This window comes from Rhinoderma darwinii, chromosome 13 (genome assembly GCF_050947455.1).
Source record: "Rhinoderma darwinii isolate aRhiDar2 chromosome 13, aRhiDar2.hap1, whole genome shotgun sequence".
In the NCBI taxonomy this organism is placed as follows: domain Eukaryota; kingdom Metazoa; phylum Chordata; class Amphibia; order Anura; family Rhinodermatidae; genus Rhinoderma; species Rhinoderma darwinii.
The window spans coordinates 31,383,610-31,401,495 of NC_134699.1; the positions used below are offsets into that span (position 1 = coordinate 31,383,610).

The window sequence follows — 17,886 nt, forward strand, 5'->3', positions numbered from 1 at the left end:
GAAAAGTTTTTTTTTAAAGAAAAGAAAGACCTAGAGAGCATAGAATTTATTATTCAAACTCAGGCAATTAAAAAATGAAATAAATAATCATAATAATAACATATTACAGTATTTCAGTATGAGTAGTTATGGAATTTAAATGGATTCTTACTAGTTACTTCTCTGTTCTTTTACATTGTCACATTCAGCAAAACCATTTTAATATATTTCCTTTTTTGTTTTTTCGATCTGTTTTATGTTTCTACATGAGTACAACATTTACCAAATATTGTCACTGGGCAAACATGTTTTTGAATCTCCGTCCTAGGCTCCACACAAGACCGCAAACCGAGGAAATCTTCCGTTTGAACTGTAACAACTATTCATGAATGCAGGCAGAGAATGCCAAATTCAATAATATATATTTAACAACTTTTGTATGTAATTATAATTCTGACCAGCAGGGTTTGAACAAAAAAAAGAAAAAACAAAATGAGTTCCTCTTTGTGCATTTAAGTGGCGAGTCATATGGAGGAACAGATGTTTTTAAAGACCTTCTGTGACAATTCTTTGCCTTTGTGTGCTTGATCTTTTTCTGCTCAAATTGATTTAAGAAACAAGTCTGAAAGTATCTGACTTCAATGAAGAAAGCTGGTTTCCAGACAAGTTCTCAGCTACAGTCTTATTCTTTTTTCGGTTTTTTTCTGAAGAAAATTCCAAGCAAGTTACTCGGCGCTCAGAAAGTGAACCGAGGAAATGGCACACTAGAAAAGATACAAGTATGAGGCAGTAAGAATGAAAGAGGCTCCATTGTGTAAGGCCATCTCTGTATACCATAAGGTCTTCCCTTGGTGATACAACTGGGACCACCATCGATGAACGTTTGTTTCCAGTCTGACCAGTGGACTTTGGATCCCAGCATCCGCTTAGCCCTCATATGAACTAAAGAAAACAGATCCAGATCCTGTCATACCCATTCTTGTACGGGTCGTTTGTAGTAATTAACGTTTTGTTGTACACCTTTGTTTTTAAATTGGAAAATAGTATATACCAAGACCAGGATGCACAGGGACAATATACAAGGGATTACCACTGCTATAGCGTTTACGGTGCTTGGCACATCATTTATTGTCACCATAATGTCCACATCATCGTGTGGTAGGTGTCGGTCTTTGCTGTTGTCCACGTCTTTTTGGTTGCAGCCCATCCAGTCTTTTACAATTGACCTTGGGTAACCCACTTCCACAGACAGCTTTTGATTATCAAATTTCCAATATTCTTTTCCTTTATAGAAATAAGTATAAGCTGTGAAAGACAAACATACTGAATTATTAAAGAATTTATAATATACACATCATAAAGCAGTGGCAGAATACTCAAAGGGTTTGCTTACTTCTGTCCTCTTGCTCCCTTAAGCCGAGTTCACATGGGGCGGATACGCTGCGTAAAAACATGCAGCATATCCGCCCTGTGCGCTGCAGGGAATTCCGGGCGAAAAACCACATCAAACTGTGGTGCAGTTTTTCGCTCTGAATGTCCGCTGTGAAAAACTGTAGCACTAAGCCGGCTAGCAGGCCGGCCTCTTGGGATGACTTTTCATCCCAGGAGACCACTGTGGCCTGTGATTGGCTGCAGCAGTCACATGGGATGAAACGTCATCCCAGGAGGCCGGCCTGGGGGAAGAAACACAGACTCCTTGGTAAGTATAATTTTTTTTTTCTTCTGAGTTGCATTTTTTGTGCCGGAATTGCTGTAAACCCACCGCAAAAAAAGCAACAACTGCTATTTGTCTTACCTTCAATGGGGAAAACCGGCAACAAATAAGACGCTTTTACGCAAATACAATTGACATGCTGCGGAATAAAATCTCTGAGCGTTTTTTTTATGCCAGTATTTACGCAGCGTGTGAATGAGATTTGTTTTATCTAATCCACTTTGCTGCTACTGGATTTTTCACATCGAATCCTGTTGCGGAAAATCCGCAGTATTTACGCAACGTGTCAACTGACCCTTATGGGTAAAATAAATAGCCAGGCTTGCCATCCATGCATCCTGCAGAGGTACCTTGAAAGGGAACATCCCATTACTATATTACCATTGGAGGCAAGTTATTATATGTGTGTAATGGTCAAGAGTAAACAAACCCTTTAACCCCTTAATGACTGCCGATACGCCTTTTTACGGCGGTCATTAGTGGGCTTTATTCTAGAGCGCCGCTATTCTACGTCGCTGCTGTAGAATAAAGTAAACAGAGCAGGGAGCCGTGAAATCTCCCTGCTCTCAGCTGCCAGAGGCAGCTGAGGGCTGGGGGCGTCCCTGCTCTGCCGGGTGAGATCGATATTAGTATCGATCTCACCCGTTTAACCCTTCAGATGCGGTGCACAATAGCGAGCACCGCATCTGAATGGTTTTGGAGAGAGGGAGGGAGCTCCCTCTCATCTCACTGACACCCGGCGATAAAATCGCCGAGTGTCTGTGTCTTCTATGGCAGCCGGGGGTCTAATAAAGACCCCTAGGTCTGCCTGGAGCGAATGCCTGCTAGATCATGCCGCAGGCATGACCTAGCAGATGCCTGTCCGTTTTAAACGGACAGGCAGTAATACACTGCAATGCAAAAGTATTGCAGTGTATTATAATAGCGATCGGAGGATAGTGAAGTCCCCTAGTGGGACTAGTAAAAAAGTAAAAAAGTTTAATAAAGTTAATTTAAAAAAAAAAGTGAAACAAAAAAAATGAAAAACCCACTTTTTCCCCTTACAAAATGCTTTACTATTAAAAAAAACTACAATAAGGCAAAAAAGTTACACATATTTGGTATCGCCGCGTCCGTAACGACCCCGACTATAAAGCTGTTACATTATTTAACCCGCACTGTGAACGCCGTAAAAAATAAAATAAAAAATAATGGAAAAATTGCTGTTTTCTGTTAATCCTGACTTAAAAAAAATGTGATAAAAAGTGATCAAAAAGTCGCATCTACTCTCAAATGGTACCAATAAAAACTGCAAGTCGTCCCGCAAAAAACAAGACCTTATACAGCTATGCCGTCGCAAAAATAAAAAAGTTACAGCTCTTCGAATGTGACAATGGAAAAATGTCAAAAATGGCTTGGACATTAGGGCCCAGAATGCAAGCAGGGGGAAGGGGTTAAGATCATGTAGTCTATTCTATTACAGTATGTTAGAAAAAAACAAGAACTACACCCACACTTCAAAGTCAGAACTTCCAACTCGAAAGTCTTAGAAGAACACTATGCACGGTTATAAAAATAAATCTGTATAAGGGTACGTGCACACTGGGAATTAGTTGCTGCTTTCCTGAAATAAATTTAATTGTGGATAATCTGCAGCGTATTACAGTAGCTGCAAAGTGGATGAGATGTGAACCAATCTCATCCCCAAGATACAGAAAAAATATGATGAGAAAACATTCATGAATTCACCTGCGGTGCGTTTTTTTAATCCACAACATGTCAATTTATGTTGCGGTATTTCCCCATTGAGTTCAATGGGGAAGTAAAAGCCGAAACAAATAGCAAAAAAAGCTGCAATTCTAACACAAAAAAAATGCAAATCTGAAAAAAAACAAAAACTTTTTTCTTGTTTAAAAAAGACCTCCGGTGGTAACACAACTTTCCATGTCTGCATTCCCCACCTGACTGTATACCACACTCTAGACTTCTTTTATGTATTCTGTACTTACTTTTTGAACTGCTGCCTTGTCTGTGCTTAGAAAAAGCCTCCATCTTGATTTTAGATTTCCCCAGCTTTCTCTTCCTCTCTGTCTTGCTATCAATCCTATGATGCTTCAGCACAGCATCACATGACCAGCTAAAGACCATACCATTTCTGCATGCTGGGGGACACTGATTATCATTCTCTCTATATTCTCCTAAATAAGCTGAGTAACCGTAAGTATACAGAAAGGGAGGCTGCACCGAAGCGTGCAACCCGGCCTCCTGGGATGATGTTTTATCCCATGTGACTGATAATGCCAATAACAAGCTGTAGCAGTCACCAGAGGGAGGCGTCACCAAAAACCTGCCGCACTCTTTTGGAGCGTTTTTTTTTTCATTTGCTTCAACAGCTTAAAAAGTGCGCGCAAAAAATGCTGCAAAAATACGCAAAGAAAAAAGCGTCCAACAACGCTACCAATTCCATATCTGCCTCAAAATTACTGAACGAATTTTGAGGGAAAGATTTTTTATGCCTGTCAAAAAACTGTGTGTGAATTAGGCCTAAGAAGTGTTGCCTACTCTCCTGGAATGTCAAGCGATTCACATAAAAAGGGGACATTGTTTGGATTCCTGAAAGAGTAGGTTATTCACTAGAACAAGGGCATTGGGAGGGAGTAGTGTGCAGTCGGAGAAGGGGCAGAGGGGGAGTCAGATGAGGCACTAAGCATGAAGCTTTTGTTGCTAAGTGGTAGTGAGTGGTAACCATCTGGGGTCTGCTAAACTGTTTGGGTGCGAGGGTCTGCTGTGTCTAAGTGTTGGTGAACACAGCCTATGTGTACATACAGGGAACTAGAGGACTGTCTAAAAGTGCAGTTATACAACGTATATCAAAAAATAAGAGAATAATTCACATATATCTAAATAGAGGCGTCCAAACATGTAAACCAAGAGTAACTTGGTGCATTGACCAAAAACATATGAATCAAGCCTACAAAAAAAGGTCAATACTAGCACAAAAGATCATGAACATACCTATGTTCATGATTCTGCACAAGGGAGACGCCAAACCCGACACACGTTTCGGCTGATGCCTCCCCCGGACGAATGCATCAGCCGAAACGCGCGTCGGGTTTGGCGTCTCCCCTGTGCAGGACCATGAACATAGGTATGTACCTTACTCTTTAGGCTTTTGTCCTCTTCAGCCCTGTGGCTACTTAGGTCTGTGACGATGCCAACGCTCTGTCCATTGTTGCACATATACATATGTTTTTCTACTTCCATGTCACTATTATCAGTATGATATATTGCTATTTCTTGTAGAAATCCTTTATATATACATTTCCTAGTCAGGTGTGTTTATTGGCCTTGTCCTCATCCCTGCATCCACATGTCTGTATATTACAATTTATGTATGTACATGCCTTGACTCTATTACATCTTTTCCTGCTTAGGCTGACGCCATGTTTTTACATTGTTTGACTCATTCTTTAAATGTTTTGTATCTATCCCCTAATAAAGTCATTTTTTTTTATAACAGTTCATGATCTTAAGTGTTGGTGAAGTCTGGGATCTGGTATCTTAGTTTTTGTGCCTCACACTAAGACGCAGAAATTAATTTATTTCAGTAAATTTCATATGCACCACTCAAAACCCATGTGATACGGGCATAGTCTATATATTAAGGCGTGGAGTATTACATGTTACAAATGTCTTACATTTTGACGGTTTCGCCTAAAAACATTTCTCAAAAGTCGTGAAGAAAACAAGACTAGACAAGGAAAGAGTGGAAATATATGTCATACATTGTATGTTATACCTTAAGGGGGCATTTCCATCTTATGAAGTAATGGCATATTGCTAGGATATGGCATCACTTCATAAGATGGGAATACCCCTTTAACTAACATTTACAGAAATCACACACTATTATCTTTCATTACACTGAATAAAATCAAAGTTGTCGAGTATACTGGCATCTCCTTTATTGATTCTTCTCCGTATTATCTTGAGATCTTGTTGAGTGTAGATAATAGTACTTACTCCCTTCTTTGCTCACAAAGGCTCCTTGAGGTGCTTCCGGGATCCCTTTCCAAACAGTTATCGATTTGGGGTATCCAGGATCCGCTGTCCTCTTCTCTTCATTGTATCTCCAATATCTGTCCCCTTTGAAGAAGTAGGTTTTCCCAACTGGCTCCCATCTCAGAGCTGTGTCAATACCTTCCCGTGGGAGACAACTTCCCAACTCCACCAAACTGTGTGGATACCCAGGTTCTGCTGTTACTTCTTTAAAAACCCAGTATTTGTCTCCTATATTGGGAACCGAATAACTGAATTAACATTTCATGAACTAATTGTTACGTTTCATTCGCTATATCACAATAAATACTGGACAATGGGAGAAAAGTTTGTATGGTTGTCAGTTGTCTTCTCCAGTCTTGATCAATGGATGAGGACCAGAACTGAGAACGTGTTGATGCTTTTTTTTTTTTTACTAGTACAAATGATAAAGTCTCCACTATGCCAGGAAAATAAATATAACTATGGGTACAAGTCTATGTGGGAAGGAGCAAGTTCAAATCCATTGAACGCAACTATCTACACATGCATGCTCGCCATTACTACGGTTCTCAAGAGATCAGGTGCTGGACTTCAAAACCGAACAAACCACATAAATGTAAGGCCAGAGATTTGCCCTGTCCTAAAAACCATGCACATTCAAATTCAATGTGAATGGGACTTTTGAGGTAAATGGTTGGTGCTTCAGGAAGACAGGAGCCCATTACATAAAGCTACTAGTGGAGAGAATTACTTTCTACTATTGATGGGTAACTAGAGGTCACTAGTCATGACTCAAGGGCACAGGGCAGTCGCAGCTCGCCGTTATCATAATTACACAAACAAGGGGATCTTGTATGATCGATGTCTACTTTATTAAGACAAAGATTTGCAGGTTTGGGGTGATATGCAGAAAGTACCTTTAAAGAAGACAAATTTCCCATCTGATCTCTCATAAGCGGCATCTATTTTAGGTGGGAGTCCTTTCCAGAACTGTTCAATTTGCATTGGATATCCTTCCTGCACTTTGTTATTACGAAGCCGCCAAAACCAACGATCCTAGAAAAATAAAAAAGGCAAAATATTTGTATACTGACTAAATTTTACATGTTTATTCTTAGGACTCATGCACATTGTCGTGCCCGCAATCACGGCCCGCGATTGCAGGCACGGCCGGCCTCCGACGGCTGCATTTCCGGGCCGTGCTCCCATACAAAGTATGGGAGCATGGCCCGTAAAAAATGAAAAGTAGGACATGCTCCATAATTCCCGGCACGGTTCTACGGCACGGACACCTATCCGTAGCGATACGGAAAGGGACGGGGACAGGGGTTCGACTCCCGGGACCCCGCCAATCGTACAAGCGCTGCTTCCCCTCACTTGCTCACACTGTGAATCGCTGACACGTCTGTGTCGGCGATTCAGTGTGTAAAAAAAGTGACCGGAATGAAGGGGAAGTAGTGTTCGTAAGAGCGGCTGTACCCCCTTCAAAATTGCTGATTGGTGGGGGTCCCAGGAGTCGGACCCCGTCCCATCAGCTCCAGCAGACCGTGGTATTAAACTTACCCTCTTCTTCGGCCGCAGCGGAGGTCCTGACTCTATCCAGGGTCGGGATGTTGTGCGCAGCGCATAGCGTTGTGACGTCATGTGTTGCACAGCGCTGTGACGTCAGGATCTCGGCTGCGCTCCGGAAAGAGGGGGGTAAGTACTGTCAGTTACTATAGTAACGGGGGCCCGTGTAGTTTATTACATAGGCCCCAGTTACTATAGTAACTTTTCAGTGGCTTCGGGCCCGGTCGCAATTGCAACCCCTTTAGTTACGCCACTGCTAACAAGAAACAGTGACAGACAGATGAGAAGAACCAAACCAAGTCCTGCTGACAACAGCAATTCTCAAAGTAAAGCAAAGGCCAAAGACCTGAGTGAACCTGACAGCAACATCCAAGTGTTTTACAACTGAAGATAAGTGACCAGGAGGAGGGAAATGATAAATTCCCCACTGGACACCACGGTACAGTCTGACTCCATAATTGTGTGGGTTACCCTAAGGGCGACAGTCAGTGAAGAGCAGAAGACAGAAGAGGATGAAAATGTACAGGACTTGTCAATGCACTGATGGAACCCTATACCCAAACCTGAGATTGGTGATGGCTTTATATTATTAAGTTGTGGCCCTATTGATATATTGTTTGAGGTTTATAATCATAATATATCATTTCTGTAATTTAATATGAGAAAAAGGGGGGTTTGTGATGAATGATCCATTTGCTTATATTCTCTGTATTAAATTACATTGTAAATGATCAAGCAGGAGGCCGAATTATACAGAGATATGGTTTAGATCCCACCTGCAAAGACTTTCTCCCCGTCTCAGGAGATATTTGTGCATGTATATATATATATATATATATATATATATATATATATATATATATATATATTATAAATGCTGATTTTGTTCTTCAGCTAACTATATGTTTCTCTGAGTTGTTATCTAAAGTTTGATAAGGAGAACTGTGTGTTTGACCTTGGGGGAGTTACAATTGTATGAACAGACTCTTCATAACGAAGAAGGGGAGTGAGATGAGAATAAAATAGACACTGATGTGGCCTCATGGGAAAGAATAACTAAGGAGGATTCTATTATATTCTTGCCGATAGAAATAGACCAGGTGTTACCTGATAATGAAGAATTATAATAATGCATTTGAAATATTCTCATTGTATGCTATTGGCTGAGCAGAATTATTGTCACATTGCCTCTGATTGGTTAACCTCAAGCCTACACCCCTTTTGAATGATATTATTGCAATTGAGTTTGGCAATAAACCTCAGATGAGTATTTTGAGCATACCAGCAATGTCTGTGTTTTATTTGTCTTCTCTCATATCAATATGAAAGTTCCTGGCGTGAGTGTCGGTTGAAACATTCGTCTAAATTTCAGTTTAATATTTTTTGAGCCATTGACTTCCACAACAAAAGGGACCAAATATTCAGTGCCTGGTTTCACACGAGCACGTTACGTCCGTAAAGGACGGAACGTATTTCGGCCGCAAGTCCCGGACCGAACTCACTGCAGGGAGCCGGGCTCCTAGCATCATAGTTATGTACGATGCTAGGAGTCCCTGCCTCTCTGCAGGACAACTGTCCCGTACTGTTATCATGTTTTCAGTATGGGACAGTAGTTCCACAGAGAGGCAGGGACTCCTAGCATCGTACATAACTATGATGCTAGGAGCCCGGCTCCCTGCAGTGTGTTGGTCCGGGACTCGTGGAAGAAATACGTTCCGTCCTTTACGGACATAACATGCTCGTGTGAACCCAGCCTAAGGGCTTATTCAGACGAGCATGTAACTCGTCCGTGTGATGGCCGTTAAAACAACGGCCGTCACACGGACGCATGTATTTCACACGGCCGTTGTTTTAATGGACCGTGCGAGGGGTCCGTGGAAAAATTGGACATGTCCTGTTTTCGTCCGTTTTCACAAATCTCTCAATAGACTCAAGTCTATGAGGGATCCGTGAAAACGGGTCCCGCACGGGTGCAACTCGGATGTAAAAAACTGCAGTTTTTCACATGGAGTTTGCACTCGTTCGTATGAATCTGCCCTAAAGGTGATTTATTAATAAGGCACATTACATGGTATCAAGTGGAGATCCGTACACTAGTCTACATCATATGTTGGAGAGTTGTTTTTCCAAAGTAGTGGAGTGTGGGGCAAAAGAAAAGATAAGTACATTAAATGTTATACTACATAAAGTGCATTATTTCAGCAGAAAATGTAAATGGCTGCATTATTTTTACCACTATTGGCACTTTAAAGTGCTGTGCTACATATGTGTAAATGCAAATACGATGTGCTCCATGAGGATATTTCTCATAACAGCAAACCTTGTGGTTAGGAATGGCACTACAGGTAAAAAAAAGAGCGAAACCTATTAAATATATTCATTGTGAAACAAAAGCATTATGTAACCGGTCTTCAGAATGTATGAAAGGTGATAGAACTTGAACCATATAGAATATATATGTTGGAGTTTTGCGTCCTTTAAATACCTTAAACACAAACATTTCTCCTCTAAAAAGGGCGACAGTGTTAAAATTTCCATCACATATATTTGGCCTGTTGCCGGGATGGGAAGGCTTCTCTCCAGATGGAGGACGAGGCCTGGGCTGTCTTTCATGTTTTCTTTCGGACGTGGATTGTATCCTGCGTGGTGGAAGTGTGGGCAAAGGTCTTGTAGGCTCCAGTGTTTCGGCAGGGGGACCTTGAAGCAAAAAAAAAGTCAAACAAATTATATCACAAATGATATCACAGATGAATACTTTCTTACTCAATAGTGAACTCTATGAAAACATCTATCTCTGCTCCATCTGCTTGTAAAATAATGGAATTGTAATGTCGGGGTAGGGAGACAGACAGGTGAGCCCTAATCTACCCGACACTCAGTCCCTGCCTACTTGCACGGCCCGTCCTAGGCGACGGCGTACAACTGGGCGACGGTCCCTACGCTCAATAAGTGCACGACAGATAAACAGACAAGGGTACACAGAAGCTAAGGCAACACCGTGAGCAACAAGAGTAGTGAACGAGCCGAGACAAACCAGGAGTGTACGAGGTACCAAACGCAGAGCAGGAGGGTAGTCAGTAAAGATAGGGGCAATTTGAAGCAGAGGACAATAGTACTAGCTGGAACAGCAGAGCCAGGAAACCAGACAGAATCACAGGCAAAGGAAGAGCAGGAAATGAAGGTATAAATAGACCGAGGGCGGGAGCTAGCTCCATCTGGCCAGGCTGTGATAGGTTCTCCCACTCCTGAGCCTACCAGCCTGAGTGGTAGCAGATCGAGTCACTCTATCAGACCTAGGAACAGATGCAGACTGATTAACCACGGGCGTCGACACAGAAGCTGTGTCTGGCAGATCCTTTACAGGAATGATAGGTTTCCACTAACAGTTTATATTATTATATTAGTATATTATTCATAGATTTAAATGGAGAGTCACCACCCATTCTTGGACTGCTCTGTTCTCAGGATTGGTGGTGGTCCAGCAGTCAGAGCCCCATCGATTCTACTTCTGTGATATATCCAGTGTAAAAAATCCCTTTAAAAAAAGCCATGTGCAAATGCCTCAACTTGTAAGATAAGCGGTCTCATGGATAAAATCAATATATCATGGTAGAGGGCTCAGGGCAGAATCTGAAGGGGGTGAGATCTGAGACATACGGGCAGCATCAGTGTAGAGATATAGGGGAGAACCCATAGTAACACAGTGATATTGTAGTACTGCCTGGGACACATGCCCTGAGGGTTTGTTACTGGATAGTTGAAAATATTCTTAAAGCCAGGAATTCTACAAGTTCTGTGTCTCTACTGCTATGTCTTTTACATCTGTTTGTTACATAATCAGAATTCAGACAGGACAATCTGTATCGTCTTTGTGAGTCAGACGGACTGGTTGGGTTGGCTGTGTTGGCAGTCACGTTGGTTTAAATAAGAAGCGCAGGGCTGCGTGCGCCACTAACGTAACTGCCTAAATCTGTTATCTGATCCGAAGTCTGCCAGTGTACTTGAGAAACGTGAAGTAAAATATGGCTTGTAAATCCATTAAAAAAAATTACGCCTTAGCTGGTACCTACCTAGACATTATATTGCACTTAATTGAAAGGACTTTTGACAGGTATTCTGGGCAAGTACTGGCAATGTGAAATTTCAGCAACCCCACAGATTATTAGAATTGTCCTGCAGGTTACCCAGTTGCGACATTTCCTGGCGTCATTGGACCATCCTGGAGCGCAAATACGAGACTGCTCCTCATTTGAACTCCTATGTACAGGTACGGGCACGATCCGTCACTCGTTTTCCAGACTCTATACGCTCTTGATCTCACCCTCCAATTTGCCTCCACCCTCTTACCTGCTTAGCTGGGACAGGGACTTGGGCGAAACATTCACCCCTGAACAACAGGAACGCTTGTTCACCATGACACATAAGTCCTCCATGGCCAGTAGATTTCAGGAGGCAGGGTTCAAGATTCTGTGTCGTTGGTATAGGGTGCCTTCCAGATAGCATGCAATGGTCCCGGCGGCCTCGCCATTATGCTGGAGATGTGGGGACCATGTGGGTACAATCATGCATATTTTCTGGGACTGCCCACTCCTGACTAGGTTCTGGTCCGAGGTGTGGCGCATTTCCTCAAAATGTACAGATTTCCCCCTCCCGCGATCCCCGAGCTTCTTCCTGCTTCATTTGTGTGAGGTCCCCCTGTCCTCGTATAGACGCTCGGTAGCTCGCCACCTGGTGAACGCGGCTAGGGCGTGTGTTCCTGCACTGTGGAGACAGTCCTGTCCCCCGACAGTGGGCATGTGGTTCGGCAAGATTCAGGAGATCATGAAAATGGAGGACATCACGGCATCGATGAAGGGGACCCATGCCTCCTTCCTAAAAACATGGCGTGAATGGATCCGATTCCAAACAACCGAGGAATATAAGACCATCATGGCCTCGTGAATTCCCACCTAGATCCGGTGTGTCAGGTCAGCTCCCCCCCCCTTCCCCCCTTTTTTTTTTTCTCCTCTCTGTTTTTCCTCTCCCTCTCACTGTCTCTGCTTTTCTATCCTCCTTTTAATGTTCTCATGCTCGCTTCTGGAATACCATGCACGGCTGCGGGTTCAGGGTGCATATCGGAGATTCCTTAAACATTTGTCTCCAGCGACATGGTACTCTCAGGTGACCCCATGCACTTATGTGATGCTGATAACTGACCTGTGACCTATTGAATGTTTTGCACTGCCATTTTCGACCTATGTTGTGTATACTTTGAACGTTTTGTGATACAAAATGAAAATAAAAGAATTAAAAAAAATAAATAAATAAAAGAATTGTCCTAAGGCTAAAGGGAGCATTTCCTACAATAATCTTATATAAGGAAATTGCTATTTAAGCAGTTCTTTCATATATTATTTAAAGGGGATCCACACTTTGTTTAATCCTGATGAGGCTGGCAAGTGTCCTACTCCTGAAGGACTCACAATTAATGGTGGAAATAATGGGTCATAACAGATTGTTCAAAGGGATCAAAACAGATCATAACAGATCTGTCAGTTCCGCCAGTGTGAACAGAGCCTAAGTCAAACATTACTGCCAGTAAGGCCCTTTTAGCATTGTGTTTGGATTCCCTGACATATACTGGCAGTATATGGTTTTTTTAATGGCTACCTCTGTATGGAATCGCACAGTCTGCTGCGCTATTCCTTACAGCAGAAAAAAAGGTAAACCAACGTATACCATAACCGAAGGAGACCAGAAAGACACTTTTGGTGTCCGTTGAGTGAATGGGGGCCTATGAATACATTTAACGTATGCACTGGGAGCTTTCCCGATGCATACGGCTCTGCAAAAGCAGCATAAAAGTAGCTTTATGGTACATACAAATTACTACACATGTGCTCACTTATACCTGTAATGAAAAATCTGGCTTTACTAGGCCACGAGTTCTGTTTCAAACATAGTCTATGAACATACGGAAGTATTTTTATATGAGAAGATGTTACTAGCTTGTATATATGACTTGAAACCTGGTCACAGTAGAAAGCAGCAATCACCTATAGCTGTAAGATCTTATGAGCACTCCCAGTATTTGCCACTAGGGGTCACCCTTTACTGGCCAAAAATCAACAATTGGTAAAATAAATCTGATATCATGGCAAATCTCAAGACAGTGTACACTTCATAAAAGGGTTTCAGAGAAGCAGAAGTGCCCGTCAGTACACATTTAAGCATAATTTATACCCACCAATAATTCTGTGAACAAAGTAACTAAAGAGGACGTAAGATGCTGTTAAAATGGATGAGTCTGCCTGCGGTGGTAACGCAGATCTTTTTAGTGGCTGAAAGGACATCAATATTTGCAACTTTATGTGGATATGTTAATAATACAGCATGAACAGATTAAACCACCAATATAAGATGCATCCTGTCAATTCATATAAATATGGTATCATCTAATTATAACACATGTTGGATAATGAGAGCACACACGTCTTAAACAACGGTGCTAAACCATTAGTACGGTTTTATTCATGCTCCTACATTATGCCCTGCGTTGAAACGGGAGCAATTCCTTTCTTGGGACCTCTCTCCCGAAAGTGAGCTGATCACCTGGGTTCCTCTGGCTATCAGCCAATATTACCAGGGATAGCTGGCGATGCATCCACATGTCCGCTGCAGGGATCATTTACAATTACATTGACCCTTAAGCTCAATGGGTGACTATGTAAGAGAAGTCTAAAATACGTGATGTGGGCAGCACAGAGTACCTTATGCCTGTAGATGGAGACCCAGTTCATAAAGTAACATCGCATGTCATTATACTATGCTGCCCTGTTTAATTATTGTAAAAATGATTGAACCCTTTGGCTAATAGAGTCGTATAATGACCAGTCACTAACGGGCTACCGTGTATACAGATAGATACAAGGCAGCAGTCAGTCACTAGTGAGAGGGGGAGGACTGCCCTTGTGAATACAGATCACTCTGTAACTCTGTACAGATAACTATGTCCGATGTATTATTTGTTAGGCTGTATTAGCCAAATGGCACAATTTTTTGTGTTGATTTGGCTAATAGTGCAGCGAACCTGTCCCCATAACCTTAAACAGGAGAGCATAGTGGACCCGCTTTAAAAAACAATATGGTTTTCAAGAGTTAATATTCATGTTAAAGAAGCAGCTTTATTAAATATTCCAAAAACGGCTTTTTTGGAAAACTGTGTTATAGTTATTGCATATAAAGAACAGGGTAAGATTTTAACCTGCGGCAAAAGATTGAAAAAAGTTCGACCATAGAGCCATTCTCATATATATATATATAGCATCTAGCTCCAATCTGTGGCATGTGGTGGCATAAAAGCCAGATTGAAAGCAAAGTTTTTTAGCCACACGAAACCTCAAAAATCGGATCAAGTGTATGTGGGATGATTGTGCGATTCCTCCAGTTCGTCGACATGTAAGTTATCACCGCTTGTCACAAAACTGAGAGGGACAGAATCCTCAAACTGAGACCTTGGTTTCTCACCCCGGCAGATCGCTACGCGCGTAGGCCGAGATGTCAGCACTGTTCAATGTCACATGTCCCGGAGGTTGGGAGAAACACAACGAACAGGTATGACAGCAAGAGATGTGCGGAGGCGAACCTCTGCACGGACAAATCGTCTGATTGGAAGAATGGCGTGTAGTGATCCATTCCGTACTGCAAGTGAAATTGGATGTCAGATCCCAAGCCTAGGGCGCCAACCAATAGTGACACAAACCATCAGAAGGCATTTGCATGACATTGGGCTACGAGCCAGACGTCCACGAAGTAAAAATTGTTCAATTATTGTCATTATTATTTTATTGGGGGAATGGAGATCTGGACGGGCGGCTGGAGATGGGGACAAGAACTGGGAGATTGATCATAATCGTGTGTAATGGGGTAATTACATGTAGAATGTGCAATAGTGGGAGGAGAAAAACAAAGAGGGAGGACATCAGTTGTGATTCTAAAAAGTAGATTGCGTCAAAGAATGGCTTCCAGACCAAAATCCTTATCCCGGCCCTCCTGGGGTTGACCAGTTGCTTTATTCCACTTTAACCCGTTCCCAACATTTGACGTATGGCTACGTGATAGCTGGGTAGGGGAAGTATGGAAGTTATGGCTTTTGGAAGATGGGGAGGAAAAAATTAAAATGAAAATTGTTTACGACTGGAAGGGGTTAAGGAGTTGTTATAATGCAGCCGGCGACTCCTGTGACATTTCTTTCTCCAGCAGAGATGACCATAGTCGTGCTGTGATCTCCAGAGTCCGATCAGCGGAGGAGCGGCCCGCATGATACCGGGACATCGTGGAGAACAACTGGGATTGGACAACGACATAGCGGTCAATGATGATGTGTATTTAGTTAGTTGCATGTACAGCTCTGATCCTGGGTTCTCGGACTGATCGCCTTTTCTCGGGATCAACAAGGAATTTTTTCCCTAGTGAACAAATTGGCCAAAAAGTGTGCAGGGTTTTTGCCTTCTTCTGGATCAGCAGCTTAGAGTAGGAATTGTATTTATTGTATGTATCATGTTTAACAATAGAGATTTGTCTCCTCATTTCTCCATATTATCCTGCAGTCATCTATTATATATTATGGGAGCTTATTATGGTTATTTTGCTTCTGATTATCCAATATGACTGTATCCATGATGCATTGGATACTATTCACATACAGAAAGATAAAAAAGGAACGCTAAAAGTAAAAAATACATAAACTAAAAACCTAGATCAGCTATTTTCCCCTCCTCCTTCTTATAACAACGTGTCAGGCTGTATACGTCCGCAAGCTGTAGAAGGAGCTTCCCCACACTGCTCTGTTTGCAATATTAGACAAAAAATGTAAGCCCCACCCCTTTACTAAGCCACACCCCTCCGTCTTCTGCCAGTGAAAATTAAAGCGATCGGGAACCCAGCAGCAAGTGTTGGATTTCACTGCAGTTGAAATCCATAGGTTGTATGTGTAATGCATGGATGTGTCGATCCTCCAAATTATGGAAAGTTATGCAATTTTTCTTTATACTTTAGGTTCCAATACCTCACCATTATCATAGCCAGATGATCTGAACAGCATTATGATACTTGTCACTATTGAATTTGCTGCAATACCAAAAAAAGCCTTTGGACAAGAATGGCGCTGTTACTGGAGGAAAGCAGCCATGTTGGTCCAATTCCAAGTATATTAGTGTACAACTTTTATTATTTTTCCTCTACTAGATGGCGATGATGCTCTGCAGCGGAATACAATATACTGAATGAAGTCAGATCTGCCTAGCGCATAAGAAAGAAATATGACATTTGTGAGATTTATAGATTCCTTTGTCTTCAGTGCTTTGTCGGCTGTCTCTGTAGTAATAACTATTTGTTGTGCTTTTAAAGAGATGGGTTGATCCACTGCCGCCCTACCTCGCCGTGTCTATAGTGAACACCACCTTTCTATCCGAGCATTGAGAACTGGGTGTTACCATTCCCCATGTTCTAGGGCTGTGTTCCTACATACTGACAGTCTCCAATTATCGCTGACAGTATCACACTGTTTAAGGACACTCCTCTTGACAAGGAAAATGGCAACCCTCAGTTGTCTATTAGTCCTGGGCTACATGAAGACTTTTAGTTGAACATGAGGATTTCCTATAATAGACATATCAGGAGAGGTGACAGCCCCTCTATAAATCCAGACATTTTCTTTGATTGCAGACGTTCTCCTTCCTTTTCCTCTAAATCCGGCCTAGTGGCTGTGACAGGGAGACTGGTCAGGGTTGAAGGGAAGATGAATGGAACAAAGTACAGAGATATTCTTAATGAAAAGCTGATCCAGAGTGCTCTGGAACTCAGACTGGGCCGAAGGTTCACCTTCCAACAAGACAATGACCCTAAGCACACAGCCAAAACAACACAGGAGTGGCTGAGGGACAACTCTGTGAATGTCCTTGAGGGGCCCAGCCAGAGCCCTGTCCTGAACCCAATGAAACATCTCTGGAGAGACCAGAAAATGGCTGTCAACCGACGGTCCCCATCCAACCTCACAGAGCTTAAGAGGATCTGCAGAACACAATGTCAGAAAATCCCCGAATCCAGGTGTGAAATCCTTGTGGCATCATACCCAAGAAGACTGGAGGCTGGTATCACTAACAAAGGGGCTTCAACTAAGTACTGACCGTCATCAGTATAAGTTGAAAAGTGGAATTCCCCTTAAAGGGAACCTGTCACCAGAATTTCACCTATTAAATCAGTAATACCTGGTGGTGGTGGGTGAAATATCATTTTTGTGTAACCTATAATTATCTTCTAGGTCGGCACTGTAGCTTTAGTATTCTGTTTTTAAGTTTCCTGTGCTGTATGCTAATGAACATAAGAGTCATATCTTTGTTTGAATAGTCATATCTTCATTCCTCAAGACTCTTCGAGTTAACTCCGCCTCCTTATTTTTGATTGGCAGCTCCTCGCCTCCCCCCAGCACATACGAAATCCCATGCTTGCACATTGATGTCCTGTTCTGGTCCCTGCGCACAACCGGAGACCATAGCGGCACATGCGCAGTTACTAGATTTGAGGTCTGGACGAAGCAGGGAAGGGTGTCGGACCATACATAACGG

General features: G+C 42.4%; 1 protein-coding gene across 2 annotated transcripts in view; it reads right to left on the reverse strand.

Annotated features, from left to right (window-relative positions):
* Positions 1–63: 63 nt before the first annotated feature.
* MMP24 (matrix metallopeptidase 24) overlaps positions 64–17,886 on the reverse strand; it is a 101,896-nt gene continuing 84,073 nt past the window's right edge. For both annotated transcript variants that reach the window (XM_075847053.1, XM_075847054.1), the window contains exons 6-9: positions 9,768–9,979; positions 6,631–6,769; positions 5,696–5,962; positions 64–1,284 (exon numbers count right to left, since the gene is read on the reverse strand). In XM_075847053.1, the coding sequence (XP_075703168.1) occupies positions 947–1,284; positions 5,696–5,962; positions 6,631–6,769; positions 9,768–9,979 (956 nt within the window). In that variant the 3' untranslated portion in view covers positions 64–946. The remainder of the gene's footprint in view (positions 1,285–5,695; positions 5,963–6,630; positions 6,770–9,767; positions 9,980–17,886) is intronic.